Raw genomic sequence first — 17,170 nt, 5'->3', positions numbered from 1 at the left:
AATATTATACAGTATAATACATCAAATCACAATTATGTCATAATCTTTCACAATTTTAAACAATGAAATGAAAATTAAAAATAGAACAAAAATATTTTAATAATAATATTCTACATCATCAAGTAAAAGTAAATTAAAAATGAAAAGGAAATATTTAAATAATAATATTCTACATCATCAATAGTAAATGCATATTTTAAATAATAGTAAAGGTAAATTAAAAATGAAACCGGAATATTTCAATAATAATATTCTACATCATCAATTAAAAATAGAACGAAAATTAGGTAAAAATATCACCGTATCTGATATTCTAATTGACTAATTGAATGAAAATTAAAAAAAAAAAGAATAATTGGCTGAAAATGAATATGGCATTACAAATTGACTGAAAATATAAAAAGAAATGAATACTAATAGTTGACTGCAAATAAAAAATGATCCATAATTGATTAATATGAAAAAAATAAATGGTTTGATCATTGCATTTTAATTAAAAATGGAACGGAAACTAAAATTTGACGGAAATATTTCAATAATAATTCTACATCATGAATAGTAAATGCATATTTTAAAAAATATTAAAGATAAATTAAAAATGGAACGTAAATATTTCAATAATAATATTATACATCATTAATTAAAAATTGAACAAAAATTAGGTAAAAATATCACTGCATATGATATTCTAATTACTAATTGACTAAAAATATAAAAGAATAATTTGCTGAAAATGAATTTGATATTACTAATTGACTTAAAATATAAAAGGATCGCTAATTGACTAATACTCTACCATTATATATTTTCACCCGAGTCACCTATCCTGAAAGACTGAAGGTGTTAGCTCTATACGATGATGGACAGGATTGCGTTGCTACAACCGATGTCATCTACAAACGGGTTTCAATAATGTGTAAATACAATCGTTGATATTATGTTTTTTTTTAAATGGCAAAATTGCTATATATCTAAACAAAAATATATATATATTCCATACAATTGAATTAAGATAGCAATTCATTCATATAACTGAGTTGCTAGAGAACGAACACATTTGCCTAATTTATATAAAAAAAAAATACTAAACAATGATAAATAAAATCTCCAAAGTTACAGCATCGCATGCGTACATTTACACATAAGCTATTAATTTGAGCAATTATTTGCTCAAATTCAAACAATGATAACATCAAAACACATAAATAATTCAAAACATATCTTCCATTGCACTGTATAATATTTAATGTTCTAATTTAAATAATTATATATCAATCCAAATATTTTTAATATATTATAACAAATCTATCCCGTGCATCGCACGGGCGAAAATACTAGTAGATATGTATACTAACATACAACTGTTACGGCTCCAATGTTTATTCTTGCCCAGGATATTTCTCCATTGAAGACTTGCAGAGCTATTAGACTGCAATTGGTGCGCACCTATATGAAGTCCCATAGAGAAAGGGGAGTGAATCCATAAAATCTAGAGAGTGCATCTCTTCACGATCAAGTGGTATTGTTTTTTTCAATTTTGCTTTTTTTATACGACTCCAATGTTTATTCTTGCCTAGGATATTTCTCCATTGAAGACTTTCAAAGCTATTAGATGGTGATTGGTGTGCACCTATATGAAGTCCCATAGAGAAAGGGGAGTGATTCCGTAAAATCTAGAGAGTGCATATTTCTCGATCAAATAGTATTTTTTTCGATTTTGCTTTTTTCTAGAACTCGTGTTGTATATGAAATTGGAAAAAAGATGCATTACAAAGCTGCTTCCTATACTGCAAAAATAAATTATAAAATAACACTTTTCTTTTTTACTTCATTGTAGGAAACTCCATGCTCATATACCAAGGGAACATGTTGGTAAGTATTGTAAGCTTTTCAAACAATGAAAAGTTTATGCCATTAAAAATTTTATGGTGATAAGTATTTTCTATATTTTCAAAAAGTGCACTCATTATTTTATGTTGTAATTTCACTATGGTACTTTGGTTAAAGAATATAAAAAAAAAATGACAACTTTTCTAGACAAATTTATTTATTGAAATCATTTTCATATTCTTTGAAGTCTGTAGATGATAAACAATTCGTTGGTAAGTTTCATTTACAATTTTAATCTACATCTGAATTTTTTTTTTTATTATCATGTTTGACGTTATTGGTAGGGTCGTTGAGATATACTCCCCATTGGATAAGATCATTGCAGGGAAGCTTTCTTAACTTATTGATTTTCTAATTGTACGTGGATACAAAGTAAATTATCTAATTTTGTTATTTTTATTGTATTTTATATATGTATTTTTTATTAAGAACTCCGTAGTTTATTTGTTTATAGGGACAATCAATTGAAAGCTACAGTGTGGAATCAACATATACCAAGGCCAAGAGTTGAAACTTTTTTTTTTTTTTTTAAATTCTGCCTTGCAAATCCTATGGTTGTTCTTATGCAATTGTGTAGAGTTAAAAATGATACGAAGAGTTAATCTAAACACAAGTATTTTAATTTTTCTTTATATTTGAAAGTGTTTGAATAAGGACAAGTAATGAATGTTCTTTTTTATTAGCCAGTTATGTCAAGATATGTAACTCTTGATACACAGCTCCTTTTCAATCAGGATTTTCAGAGTTTTGTGATTTTTTGGAAAGGTAAATTTAGTATGTCTTAATCATTATCATAATGTTTTTATCATTTATTTTTGTACATATTTTGTTTATGATTGTCATTTTTTTCAGTTTATGTGTTGATTAGACCCCTCTAATAAAAGTTATGGATATTTATGAGATGATTGAGGTAAACAATGGCAATAATTTTTTTTAAAAAAAATTGATGTAGTGGCATCAAATTAGAAAATCATCTTTTGCCACTTTTTAAAATGATTTATTAATATAAATTGTCACACTTTAAAATGTATTTTTTTTAATGTTAATAAATAAATTAGCTTAAAATAATACATTAAAATTTAAAGGATAAGCAAAGTATAATTTAAAGTATAAAATAAAGCCAAAGTTGTACATGTTTGCAAAGTGATGGAGCATTGTAATAGTCTTAGTGCATCTAAATCAATGCATCATTTAACTGATTATTTCTTTCTTATCTCACATTAAAGGTTCAATACTGCAGATATATATAAAGTATTAGTAATGACATTGGTACCGCTAAATGTGTATATAACTAATTATTTATTGATTTAAGATCAAAGAGTGCCCTATATGATCTTAGAGCTCAAATTTTACTTCCAGATATATTAGTTACATTCTATAATATAATAATATTTTTTGTAACATTATTGTTTGCAAATTCTCCGTATTTTTTTTTACGTATTTATAATATCGTGTAGAAAAGACATTGATTAATTAGGTAATAACGTAATAGCATAATTGGTAATATTATGTATGGTATTACCGTGTAAAATTTTTGGATGTTTATCACCGACTAATTTAATACAACTTATTTTGTAAGCAAATATAAAGTAGAAATCAACTAAAATCTTGGTAATATTGTTTCCATACTCAATGCTCTCACATAACATAATACCCTATATAACAAATTTAAACAATTTATAATATAACCAATTCATTATATATATATATATATATATATATATATATATATATATATATATATATATATATATATATATATATATATATATATATATATATATATATATATATATATATATATGTTACAACCTCACGGTCAAATCTATACTATAGTTAAAAACAAAATCTTATTTATTTGATTTCCTGTCCAAACAATAGTAAATAGTAAAGGTAAATTAAAAAAAGAATGAAAAAAGGAACATAAATATTTCACAATAATATTCTACATCATCAATTAAAAATGGAATGGAAATTAGGTAAATTGGAAAAAGAAATGAATATTAATAATTTACTGAAAATTAAAAATGAAAAAAAGGAATTGAAGTTAGGTTAATTGGAAAAGGAAATGAATATTAATAATTGAATGAAAATAAAAATGATCCATAATTGACTAAAATGAAAAAAGGAAATGTTCAGATCATTGCATTTTAATTTTTCACAATAATGTTATACAGTATAATACATCAAATCACAATTATGTCATAAATCTTTCACAATTTTAAACAATGAAATTGAAATTAAAAATAGAACGAAAATATTTTAATAATAATATTCTACATCATCAAGTAAAAGTAAATTAAAAATAAAAATAAAATATTTACATGATAATATTCTACATCATAAATAGTAAATGCATATTTTAAACAATAGTAAAGGTAATTAAAAATGAAACAAAAATTAAAAATGAAACCGGAATATTTAAATAATAATATTCTACATCATCAATTAAAAATGGAATGAAAATTAGGTAAAAATATCATTGCATCTGATATTCTAATTGACTAATTGAATGAAAATAAAATAAAATAAAAAAAGAATAAGTGGTTGAAAATGAATATGACATTACAAATTGACTGAAAATATAAAAAGAAATGAATACTAATAGTTGACTGCAAATAAAAAATAATTCATAATTGATTAATATGAAAAAAAATAAATGGTTTGATCATTGCATTTTAATTAAAAATGGAACGGAAACTAAAATTTGACGGAAATATTTCAATAATATTTCTACATCATAAATAGTAAATGCATATTTTACACAATATTAAAGATAAATTAAAAATGGAACGTAAATATTTCAATAATAATATTATACATCATCAATTAAAAATTGAACGAAAATTAGGTAAACATATCACTGCATATGATATTCTAATTGACTAAAAAGAATAATTTGCTGAAAATGAATTTGATATTACTAATTGACTTAAAATATAAAAGGATCGCTAATTGAATAATACTCTACCATTATATATTTTCACCCGAGTCACCTATCTTGATGGACTGAAGGTGTTAACTATATACGATGATGGACAAGATTGCGTTGCTACAACCAATGTTATCTACAAACATATTTTAATAATGTGTAAATACAATCGTTGATATTATATTTTTTTAAATGACAAAATTGCTATATATCTAGACAAATATATATATCTAGACAAATATATATATATATATATATATATATATATATATATATATATATATATATATATATATATATATATATATATATTCCATACAAATGAATTAAGATAGCAATTCATTCATATAATGAGTTGCTAGAGAACGAACATATTTTCCTAATTTATAAAAAAAAATACTAAACAATGATAAATAAAATATTCAAAGTTACAGCATCGCATGCGTACATCTACACATTAACTATTAATTTGAGCAATTATTTGCTCAAATTCAAACAATGATAACATCAAAACACATAAATAATCCAAAACATATCTTCAATTGCACTGTATAATATTTGATGTTCTAATTTAAATAATTATATATCAATCTAAATATTTTTAATATATTATAACAAATCCATCCCGTGCATCGCACGGGCGAAAATACTAGTATAGTGTAATACAATCTATACTATATATAAAAAACAAAATCCTGAAATTTTAACTTCCCGCCCAATAAACAAAATCCTCAAATTTTAACTTTCCGCCCAATTCCTAAAAAATCTCTCTTCCTAAAAAAATATATTGATTTCTACTTTCTCATTCGTACAATAATTCTGCGTTAAAATTCTATTCTAATATTATAAAATAGTGTAACACAATCTATATATCTTATCTATAATAAAGCCAGATGTGTTGCCCACAAAAAAATGGCTCCAATTCCCGCCCAAGCAATACGACAACGTTTGGTAAAAGCCTATATTTATGCAAAATCCTAGATATTCCACTCAGCTTTTACAGTGACTGTTCCATGTTTCGAAATAAAAACTTCTTTCGAAGCATCAGATGGAACTCAAGTGGAATTATTAAATAGCCAACATTATTATCTACATTCTTCCAGGCTATAAATACATATTACCATCCATTATACAGACCTGAGTTTAACTATTTCTAAGTTTTACTTTTCAAATGATTATTGCTTTTCTATACACAAGCATCAGCGAATATGAAGAAGATAACAACATCAACGGTTATTTGTAGCAAGAGGAAAGTACAATCGAATGGAAAAGGTTAGTTCACAGTCTATTAATCTTTATTACTGTAATAGTTCACAGATCTGTTCAGATATAAAACATGCATGTTCCGATAACATTACAAAGATCTGTAGAAATAAGAGTTTAAATACACGTGTTTAGTTTATTTAAATCTAATAGAAGTTACTTTCTGAAGTAGAGTTGTAAATTCATAACCAGATCGAGATGAAGGAAATATAATATCGAAGAAATAAACTGTAATAGAATTTTAGATCAAACTGAAATTTTAGTTTCTGAGTATAGTGAGTACATTTTCCGGCTGTTGGTAGTCCGAGACATAGCTTCGTCGAGTTAGCCTGCGATTGAGAGTACTCAGATTAAATGTGAGGCTAAATGTGAGATGAAGAGACTCATGAGATAGCTTCTAGAGTACAATCGCTATGAAGATGAGGGAGGCGGAGTACTGAAAAAAGCTATGAAGATGACAGAGATTTGGAGGAGTAATGAAAAAAGTGAGGAAGAAGTGGGTGGAGTGTTCTAGAACTAAATAGATATGGCAAAAAAATAAGGAAATCTGGTAGGATCGGATGACAGAGATCTGGAGGAGTAATGAAAAAAGTGAGGAAGAAGTGGGTGGTGTGTTCTAGAACTAAATAGATATGGCAAAAAAAATAAGAAAATCTGGTAGAAAATCTATATATATATATATATATATATATATATATATATATATATATATATATATATATATATATATGTGTATTGATTTAAATAATTATTTGCATTTAAATTTTATTTTTTTATTGGTAGCAAGAGGAAAGTACAATCGAATGAAAAACGTTAGTTCATAGTCTATTAATCTTTATCACTATAATAGTTCACAGATTTGTTCAGATATAAAACATGCATGTTCCGATTACAAAGATCTGTAGAAATAAGAGTTTAAATACATGTGATTAGTTTATTTAAATATAATAGAAATTACTTTCTGAAGTAGAGTTGTAAATTCATAACCAGATCGGTTCTGGTAAGATTGATCGGATATATGTATATATATATATATATATATATATATATATATATATATATATATATATATATATATATATATATATATGTATTGATTTAAATAATTATTTTCATTTACATTTAATTTTTTTAATTGTATTTATTTTGTTTGTGTAGAAAATTGTTCTCCAGAATCTTTTAATAAAGGAGCCAGCTCAAGTTCATCATTAGTGTACGGAGTTTTCCAAGGTTCACTATCTATTCCTTTCAGTGTGTTGACCAATGGTTAGTATAGTTTTCTATTCTTTAATTTTATACTACGTTTTCAAATACAGTAAGATAAAAATATGATATTTTTCCAGGTGTAGAGCTTTTTCAAACAACAATCAAAAGTACATATGATAATTCGTCATTTGTTGAAGGAACCCGCAAGTCATTTCGGACTAATAGTAAAAGTACTCCAGTTACTATTAATAATCATGGTGAGATTAAAATATGAATGTTTGTAAATATATTTATCTTAATTTCACATACTGAATAACATTAATATTTTGTTATGATCAATGTTATCTTCAATTTTGAAAACAATGTTTTTAGCTCTCAGAACTTGCAGGTGCAACTCAAGATAAATCATGTTGAGATTAAAATATGAATGTAAATATATTTATTTTTGAAACACTTGTAGGCACAACTCAAGATAATGTATATTCTACTTTACCGCTAACTGATGTGACAAATGGTAATTATGTACAACAACATTATTAAAATTTCGTCTGGCATTATTATGAACTAATATCTTAATTGTCATTTTATATTACAGTGAATTTGACAAGTCGAACTATCCGGCATACACGATCTAGGTTATCTACGATGATATGTAGGGACAATAATAATGTTGAAGAAAATACCAGTAAGAAAATTAATATTTTTTAAATTTATTTGTAAACTTTGTTCTTAATTAAATATAATTAATTCATTCAAAGTATCTTCAAATGTTGTAGGTAATGTTGATACTTCAAGTCAGTTTAACCAGCTTTCCAATAAAATTAGTGCACAAGAATGTAATACATCATCATTCCACATTCGAGACCTAAGTAGAGATTTTGAAGAGGCTGCAGTAACAGTCATCGACTCTGGTAAAGATTATTAATTATACATTAAGTTTGTGTTCGTATAGTAGTTGTCATCAACTAATGTTTGTCACCACAATTAGAAACATTATTCCGTATTTTATATGTTTGCAGATGAATACGCTGATTTGGGTGACGCGCTTCATTGCTGTGAACATTGTTCTGCACTATTTTGGTTTGATGAACGTTTAAAGCAGTCTAGGGTTAATGGACGTCCGAAATACTCATCATGCTGTGGTCATGGCAAGATTGGATTGCCCACTATTACTGTCCCCCCTAAAAAATTGTTTGATTTATTCTTTACACCAGGGGATAAAAGAAAACATTTTTTGGAAAACATTAGATCTTATAATAGCATGTTTTGTTTCACATCAATGGGTGCAAGGATTGATAATTCAATAAACAGTGGTGACCCTATTGCCACGATCGTGGATAGTACATTCCCAATGTTCACGAATGGAACTTGTGACAACACTTTTTTAGAAAAGTGTGCAATTTTGGCACCTACACTTGATGTTGTTAATTCCATTAATGAATACATGAGTAACATACATGTTGCAGAGAGCAGAACTTACCTTAGTTGCGACACTGTATGTCGAACTGAGTCTAATAATGGCATTCTGGCGGATGTGCACACACCGGAGTTCCTAAATGGGTTGCGAGTATCTGGCATTCCTAACCATTCTTTGACGTTAAAGGTGAGTTCACCTGTGATGTTATTGAGGAATATAGATCACACACTTGGTCTATGCAATGGAACTAGGCTGATAGTAACCAGGTTGTCAGCACATGTCATAGAGGCCAAACTAATGTCAGGTAACCATATTGGTACCAGGGTTTTAATACCTAGATTGACAATGACTCCTTCGGACCCTAGATTGCCATTCAAGTTCAATAGAAGATAATTTCCGGTAACGCTCTCATATGCAATGACCATAAATAAGAGTCAATGATAAACACTTTCTCATGTAGGTTTGTTACTTAAGAAACCCGTGTTTGTACATGGTCAGTTGTATGTTGCTCTCTCAAGAGTTAGTAATCCACAAGGTCTCAAGATTTTAATTTGTAATGAGTTAGAACATGGATGTACTTCCACCATTAATGTGGTTTACAAAGTATTTAATAATTTATAATATTCATTATCTTTAGATTCAAATGATAATTATTCTTTTATGTTACACTAACTACACATTTATTTTTTATATACATTTTTTATATTCTAACAATTATACTTGGAAATTTATTTTGTCGTAGATTATATTCTTTTCATGTAATTTTTCTAATATTTTATTAACACAGTATAACATGAATTTTAAAAGTCGTTCCCCGTGCATCGCACGGGTATCATACTAGTTATATATAAAAACAAAATCCTCAAATTTTAACTTCCCGCCCAATTCCTAAAAAATCTCTCTTCCTAATAAAATATATTGATTTCTACTTTCCCATTCGTACAATAATTCTGCATTAAAATTGTATTCTAATATTATAAAATAGTGTAATACAATCTATACTCTATATATAAAAAACAAAATCCTGAAATTTTAACTTCCCACGCAATTCCTAAAAAATCTCTTGTCCTAATAAAATATATTGATTTCTACTTTTGCATTCGTACAATAATTCTGTAATAAAATATATTGATTTCTACTTTCGCATTCGTACAATAATTCTGCTTTAAAATTCTATTCTAATATTATAAAATAGTGTAATACAATCTATACTATATATAAAAACAAAATCCTCAAATTTTAACTTTCCGCCCAATTCCTAAAAAATCTCTCTTCCTAATAAAATATATTGATTTCTACTTTCCCATTCGTACAATAATTCTGCGTTAAAATTCTATTATAATATTATTATAAAATAGTGTAATACAATCTATACTATATATAAAAATAAAATCCTCAAATTTATCTTCCCGCCTAATTCCTAAAAAATCTCTCTTCCTAATAAAATATATTGATTTCTACTTTCCCATTCGTACAATAATTCTGAGTTAAAATTCTATTCTAATATTATAAAATAGTGTAATACAATCTATACTATATATAAAAAAACAAAATTCTGAAATTTAATTATGGTTATATTATTATTGTGCCTCAATAAGTCTAGGACCAAAAATGACATTAACTCCGGTATACAATACAAGAATATTTAATTATGGTTATATTATTATTGTGCCTCACGACCATTATATACTAACAGTACTTGAAAAGAAACTAATAATAATAATAATAATAATAATAATAATAATAATAATAATAATAATAATAATAATAATAATAATATAAGTGGTAATAATAATATCTAAAAGTAATTAAGTGTTAATAATAATAGTAAGAATATTAACGTAAGAGTTGTAACATAGAATAAATTGTAATAATTAATAACTATAGTCTACGATTAAATTTGGAATTGTCAGGAAAGATAAACGACCTCTGGTGAAATTAACTCTTAAATAATTATATATCGATTTAAATATTCTTAATATATTACAACATTCCATTCCATGCATCGCACGGGTGAAAATACTAGTTAATAATAATAATAATAATAATAATAATAATAATAATAATAATAATAATAATAATAATAATAATAATAAGGGACAATTGCATCTTTGGTCCCTGAGTTATACCCAAGTTCCGACTCATCCCTGAGTTATGACCGTATCTGTGATACCCCATATTGCCTGGGCACTGTACGAAGACCGTACGTGCGTACGTGACTAAATTATTTAGAGTCTCCTAATCAACATTATTGTAGAAATATTACTCTTTGAGCCTAATAGCTTCCTAATCCTGATATAATATGTAAAGGCATATACTTTTCCTAATAATGAAGATAGTTTAAATATTTTCCTAAACTCATATTACTAATTACTAATATAATGTAATAACTAATCTTGAAATTCTAAAACTAATATGTTTTTATTATATATATTAAATAAACCTAAAGTTTTACTTCAGTACACGACTAAAACTAAGGTTTTTATATTATATAAACCACTGCTAATATATAGAATACTACTCACGCCACAACTGTAATATATGTATGTATATCCATGTATAGAATACTACTCATGCCACAACTGTAATATATGTATGTATATCTATGTTTAAACTCACGCACGCTGCAATCACATATTTAATACGTATACATAAGTTTCCTTGGAGCGTAATATTCATAAGAAAGAGGGAGAAAACCTAGCCATCATCACCAATTCACCATCAGCCGACACCCTCATGCTTTTCCAATTTTGGCGTCACTTTGAGTTTATTCCCTACGATGTATTCGATTCAAGGGTTTTATTAATTTCGAAATCCAGGTAAGATTTATGTTCACTAAAATTTCTTTTGCCCCAAATCAAAAATCAATTTTCCTATGTGTTTATGATTCATGATTTTAATGAATTTGTGATATTTAACGTTGAAAGTTATTTGATTATATTATGTGAGTAGATACGTGCGTTTAGATGTTTTGGAATCCCTGCATATGTGATATGGTGATTTTGTGGTGATTAAGAATGATAAATCTTACTCAATTTGATCATTGCCTGAGAAAATTCTGACTGGCGCATCTGGAAAGAAAAATTCGTGAAAAATGCTTACTAAACTTATTTTTGCTTGAAACTTTTTCTGCAGAATCTAGACTTGATATAATTGATGTTTGTAAAAAGTTTTGATTAAAAATATGTTTAGGTTTTTCCAGAATAATTTTGTAAAGTTGAGGCAGTGTTCTGTCAGTTAAATTATAAATTACAGTCTGACGCTGTGTTGGGAAATATTTCGGGAAAAATATTTCTAGGCCTTGGATTGGCTTGAAACTTTTTATGTGTAATCTAGACTCTTTTTACTACTTATCTGGAAAATTTCATATGAAAATTTGTTACCGATTTTTCTCAGTAAATTCTGCAATTCAAGTCATAGTTTCTGAAAATTTTTGTCAGTTTCTTACTTGAGATATTGAGAAGTTGCTTGCTTGTGAAATATCATTACTGTTATCATTTTTATAAATATGGAGAGTTGTGTTCATAATAATTAGGTGTGGAATACGCTAATCTGTGTTATATCTATGAGGTTAATAGGATGTTTGGAAATACAGTTTTGGAAATATTGGTACAAAGGTTATAGATTCAGGTGTAAAGTTGAAAGTATTATTTGGGTGGAAAGATTTAAGTGGTGAACTTTTGAGGTTTTAGATATATATATATATATATATATATATATATATATATATATATATATATATATATATATATATATATATTTTGTCAATGGAAAGTGGTGCCATCTGGTGTTTTTGTGAAGTGAGCGGTTGGAATATACCGACTCACTAGGGAGCCTAAAAACTCTCTGTTTTGTGGAGTGAGCAGTTGAGATATACTGACTCACTAGGGGTTTTATATTAACTTCCCTGTTCTTTTGAGGAGTGAGCAGTGATGTAAAAGCTGACTCACTAGGGAGCCGTGAAAACTTCCTGTTTATGAAAATCTATTTTTTGAGAATTTGAAAATCCTCCATTTGGTACCCATTTCTTCTTGGCAATTTATATATATCAAGTGTGATTGATTTTGAGAAATTTAAATGTATTATTGGAAGATGTTCTCTTGGAAAGAGATAAATTGAGAGATTGGAATTCTCTCTTTGGTAATACTATTTTGAGGTTATGTTGAGAGATTGAAATTATCTCTTTGGTTATTATTTTGAGAGTTTGGAAACTCTATTTGGTTATTATTAGAAATTATTTTGGTGATTATATTATGATTATGATTTAAAGAAATTGAGTAATGAGGATGCTATGAAATATTTTGAGGTTATGGGTGTATGGAAATGTTGATAAAGGTTATATGGGAATCTTGAGGAAAGAATAATGGTTGAATGATTTTTGGATTATGGATAGGCAATGCCTTAGTCGTTTTGCTAGAAGTTGTTATGGATATTTTTGTATTTGGATGTGTGATTTCCTCAATATGTATTTTAAATGGTTAAAGTTAAAGATTATTGGTTTGTTGATGAGAATAAAAATGTTTAAGGGATCATTCTAGATGCAAACTATCTGCTCCTATGTGTTACATGCTATGTGCAAAATATTTTACGGGGTGAAGTAGATCTTACAAGCTTAATGCTGAATTTCTGTGTTTCTTTGTTTACTATTCTTTAATTGTTTTTGCAGGAACTCTTGCATGAGCATTGGGCATGAGAATGAGCGAACCACCTAGAGATATCATTTATTAGTTAGACAGTTGAATTGTTAGTTGTTTTTGTACCAGTACATATTTTGAGTTGTTTATTGTAAATTGTAAATTTAGCCTTAGCACTTAGGTTGTTGGTTGCCTAAGTGTGGCGGTAACACCCATTTTCTTTTGATTAGTTAATGCTTCCGCTATGATTTTAGTAAATTGTAAATTAAGAAAAAAAAAATTTAAGGAAATTTTGGATATGAAAATTGGGGTGTTACAGTATCCATTTTTAGTTCCTCAGTTATGAACAAATTGACGCATTTGGTCCCCAATAGTTAAAACTAATGGAAAATTTTAAAAATATTTAAAATTTTAGGGGTAAAGTAGGAAATTCACATTTTATTCCCCTTTCTTATATCAAAATCACTTTCACAACATTATGAAACACTTGATCATTGTCTTTAGATGTGTGAAATACACTATCCTATCAATTTTCAATTTTCTTTACTAAGCAACAAATGTAATCAAACCAAAACTTTTGAGATTTAAAATGATGTCAAATTTCTCAGGTTGCTTTTATGATAAATTCACCAACGGGATAAATTGAGAATTTAGTATGTAAAAATTTTTCATATGCAACAATCAATAATCATTTTTAGAAGTTACAAAAGTTTTTAGAATTTTCATAACTGAGTCTCAGGTTCCTCATTCATTACTCTGATTTTTAAGAAGACATAGAAAGTGATGGGTATATATATAATATAATTTTCATATATTGCAGGATATACGATTCTTGATTAAGTTACTGCAGAGCTTACGAAAGAATTTTACGTACTAAAAATCTCAAGTTACTCCATTGTGAATTTGTCATAAAAATAAGAGTAAATTCCAGCAATGGTCCTCCGACTATGTTGATTGGTCCTTGACTTTTAATTTGGACAATTTAGACACTTGACTTTCGAAATCTTTCCAATATTAGTCCTTCCGTCAGTTGAAGGTTAAGTAGATGTTAGTTTGAGGGATAAAATAGTCATTTGATGTGCTTAGTATAATCCACCGTCTGTCTCCCTTATTCATTCTCCACTGGAAAACCAGGCAAAAATGGCGGCACAAATCTGTCCACTGTAGTTTCTCGTACGCGTAGAATTGGAAGTTCATGTAGTCAATCATGCCGTCGTATTTCCTCCACATCGCCCGGTAATTTCCGGCCACTTCGCCGCCGTCCTCGAACGGTGTGATCGACGAGAAGTAAATCGTGCCGCTCTCCTTCCAGATCTGCTGCGTGACGAGTTTTTCGATGCATTCTACAAACTCCTCCGGTGTCGATTTGAAGTGTTCGTAGTCGATGTCGATTCCGTCCGCGTTGTACTCCTCGATCACGACGGTCAGGGATGAGACAACGTTTTTCACATTGCCCGGTAACTTTCGGCCACTTCGCCGCCGTCCTCGAACGACGCGATAGATGTGAAGGAGATCGCACCGCTCTCCTAGATCTGTTGTGTGACGAGTTTTCCGATGCATGAAGTGTTCGTAGTGTTCATAGATTTGCTGTGTGAAGTGTTCGTAGATCTACTGCGTGAAGTGTTTGTAGTGTTCGTAGATCTACTGCGTGAAGTGTTCGTAGTGTTCGTAGATCTGTTCGTAGTCGATGGTGACTTTGACGTTGCCGTGACGAGACTTTATGGCGGTGATGTCTACAGGGCTTAGGTGGTTGGTTTCCCAAAAAATGTTGAACTTGCTGTCAGTCGGAGACAAGTTGCCGCCGGTGCCGGTGGTGTAATCTATGGCGAATTCTAGGATGAAGTGGAAGTCAACCCATTTTTGTCTGGTTTTCCAGTGCCCGTAGCCGTTGCCATTGCTAGTTTGCTACTTTCCCATGACATATAATTTTCCGATAGAGAATGAATACAATGAAAGGGAGAAAGACAGTGAATGACTACTTTACCCCTCAAACTAACGTTCACTTAACTTTCAACTAACGGAAGGACCAACATTGGAAAGATTTCGAAAGTCAAGTGTCTAAATTGTCGAAATTAAAAGTCGGAGACTAATTGTGAAAAATCAATATAGTCGGAGGACCATTGCTGGAATTAACTCTAAAAATAACTTATGAGAAATTTGATATCTTTTTGTATTTCAAAAGTTATGGTTTGATTACCATTACGTTTAGTTAGGGAAATCATAAACTTGATGGTGTGTTTTACACGCTTGAAGACAATTATCAAGTGTTCTCTTGTTTGTACTGAGTCACAGGTTCCTTATACGAGACTCAGGTTACTAACAAGTCATACGAAGATTATTGAGGAATTGCTTTTGGAATTGAAGAACCTTAAAATAGAATGCTAGGAAGTTGAAAATAGTGTTGCAATATTGATTTCAATATAAGAAAGTAAATAAAATGTGAATTCATACTTTACCCCTAAAATTTTAAATACTTTTTAATTTTTTCATCAATTTTGACGGTCAGTGACCAAATGCGCCACTTCGCTCATAACTGAGGAGCTAAAAATAGATATGGTCATAACTCAGGAACTGAGTCGTCAATAACATTACTCGCCATTTTCCTAATAATAATAAGAGAAAATTTCAATTTTAGTCCACTAACTATTGGGGTTGTGTTAATTGCAACACTTGACTTTCAAAAATGTTCATTTAGTACCTTGACTACGCAATTTCTATCAATTTTGGTCACGCCGGCCAAATTACCGGTGAATTATGACCGGAAAATCTAAAGTCAAAATTTAAACCTAATTAGAAGGGGTAAAATTGTCTGTTCTTGTTCCTTTCAATTTGGAAAAGCCAATTGTTGACCAAAATTAAACCCCTCCTTTCTCTAATCACTCGGCGAGAACCTTTGGTACATCTGCGACGGATTCACACCGCCAGCGCCACCTCGCATGGGTCCAAATCTGCGGCGGATTCGCATCGGCAGCGCCACCTCGCATGGGTCCAAATATGCGGCGGATTTTCACCGGCAGCGCCACCTCGCCGGCACATCTGTCATGCCGGAATCGTCGAAGCTCTTCGACTCCAGCCACACCCCGGTAACCAGAACCCCTACAATCATGTCTTCAGCAGTCGCCGCCGGTGAGCCGTGGCCCGCCCCAAGCCCGAACTCCACATCCAGCCAGAGAAACTCAAGCGTACGGGTTGTGTGCAAACTGTATACCGAATGCTCTGAAATTGATAAAACCGGATCAGACCCAGCTCTGAAACTGAGAGAGGGAGAGAAACGGAGTTTCCAACCTTTTCGCAATAATAGCAGCAATAAATAACACTCAATTAAAGCAAATAAAAAAAGTAAAGAAAATCTGACTTGCACCTTAAACTCCCGGCGGGAAGTGTCAATGGCCGCCGGAAATGGCGGCAGAAACCGACACAGAAAAGCTTGGATCTTGTTGGAGATGACGAAGAGGAATTCAAAGATGTAGCAAAACAATGGAAATGGGAGATGACGAAGAGGAATTCAAAGATGTAGCAAAACGGCGGGAAGTGTCAATGTACGATGTATGTTCTCTTCGCCGTCGCCGCACATGGTGGTGTTTTCTGATCGGAGAAGTCGGAAATGGGAAGAAGTTGATTGGAGAAGAAACAAAAGATTGTAAAATGACTAAAATACCCTAATGATTTGACCTATTTAAATTTTCTGATCATAATTCGCTGGTAATTTGGTGGCGTGACCAAAATTGATAGAAATTGCATAGTCAAGGTACTAAATGAACATTTTTGAAAGTCAATTATTGCAATTAACACAACTCCAAAGGTCAATGGACCAAAATTGAAATTTTC

At 29.4% G+C, this 17,170-nt stretch overlaps 1 protein-coding gene and 1 long non-coding RNA gene across 2 annotated transcripts; one reads left to right on the top strand and one right to left on the bottom strand.

Annotated features, from left to right (window-relative positions):
- Positions 1 to 6,030: 6,030 nt before the first annotated feature.
- Positions 6,031 to 9,101, top strand: LOC109190644. Its single transcript, XM_019341186.1, has 7 exons — positions 6,031 to 6,094; positions 7,244 to 7,315; positions 7,429 to 7,548; positions 7,752 to 7,805; positions 7,887 to 7,976; positions 8,068 to 8,202; positions 8,311 to 9,101. The coding sequence occupies exons 1-7, from the start codon at positions 6,031 to 6,033 to the stop codon at positions 9,099 to 9,101; spliced, it is 1,326 nt and encodes a 441-aa protein (XP_019196731.1).
- Positions 9,102 to 16,208: 7,107 nt separating this feature from the next.
- Positions 16,209 to 16,958, bottom strand: LOC109189765. The gene is made up of 3 exons (XR_002055631.1): positions 16,704 to 16,958; positions 16,366 to 16,558; positions 16,209 to 16,319 (listed from the first exon to the last, which is right to left on the bottom strand). It is a non-coding gene; the product is annotated as an uncharacterized LOC109189765 (long non-coding RNA).
- Positions 16,959 to 17,170: the final 212 nt, after the last annotated feature.

Source organism: Ipomoea nil, unplaced genomic scaffold, assembly GCF_001879475.1.
Source record: "Ipomoea nil cultivar Tokyo-kokei standard unplaced genomic scaffold, Asagao_1.1 scaffold0202, whole genome shotgun sequence".
NCBI lineage: Eukaryota > Viridiplantae > Streptophyta > Magnoliopsida > Solanales > Convolvulaceae > Ipomoea > Ipomoea nil.
The sequence above is the reverse complement of the archived record's forward strand: the minus strand, read 5'-3'. Positions and strand labels throughout refer to the sequence as shown.

Coding starts and splice junctions, on each gene's coding strand:
- LOC109190644 (XM_019341186.1), top strand. CDS start 6,031: ATGAAGAAGATAACAACATCAACGGTTATTTGTAGCAAGAGGAAAGTA. Junction 6,095..7,243: donor AGTACAATCGAATGGAAAAG/GTTAGTTCACAG, acceptor TTGTTTGTGTAG/AAAATTGTTCTCCAGAATCT. Junction 7,549..7,751: donor AGTTACTATTAATAATCATG/GTGAGATTAAAA, acceptor AAACACTTGTAG/GCACAACTCAAGATAATGTA.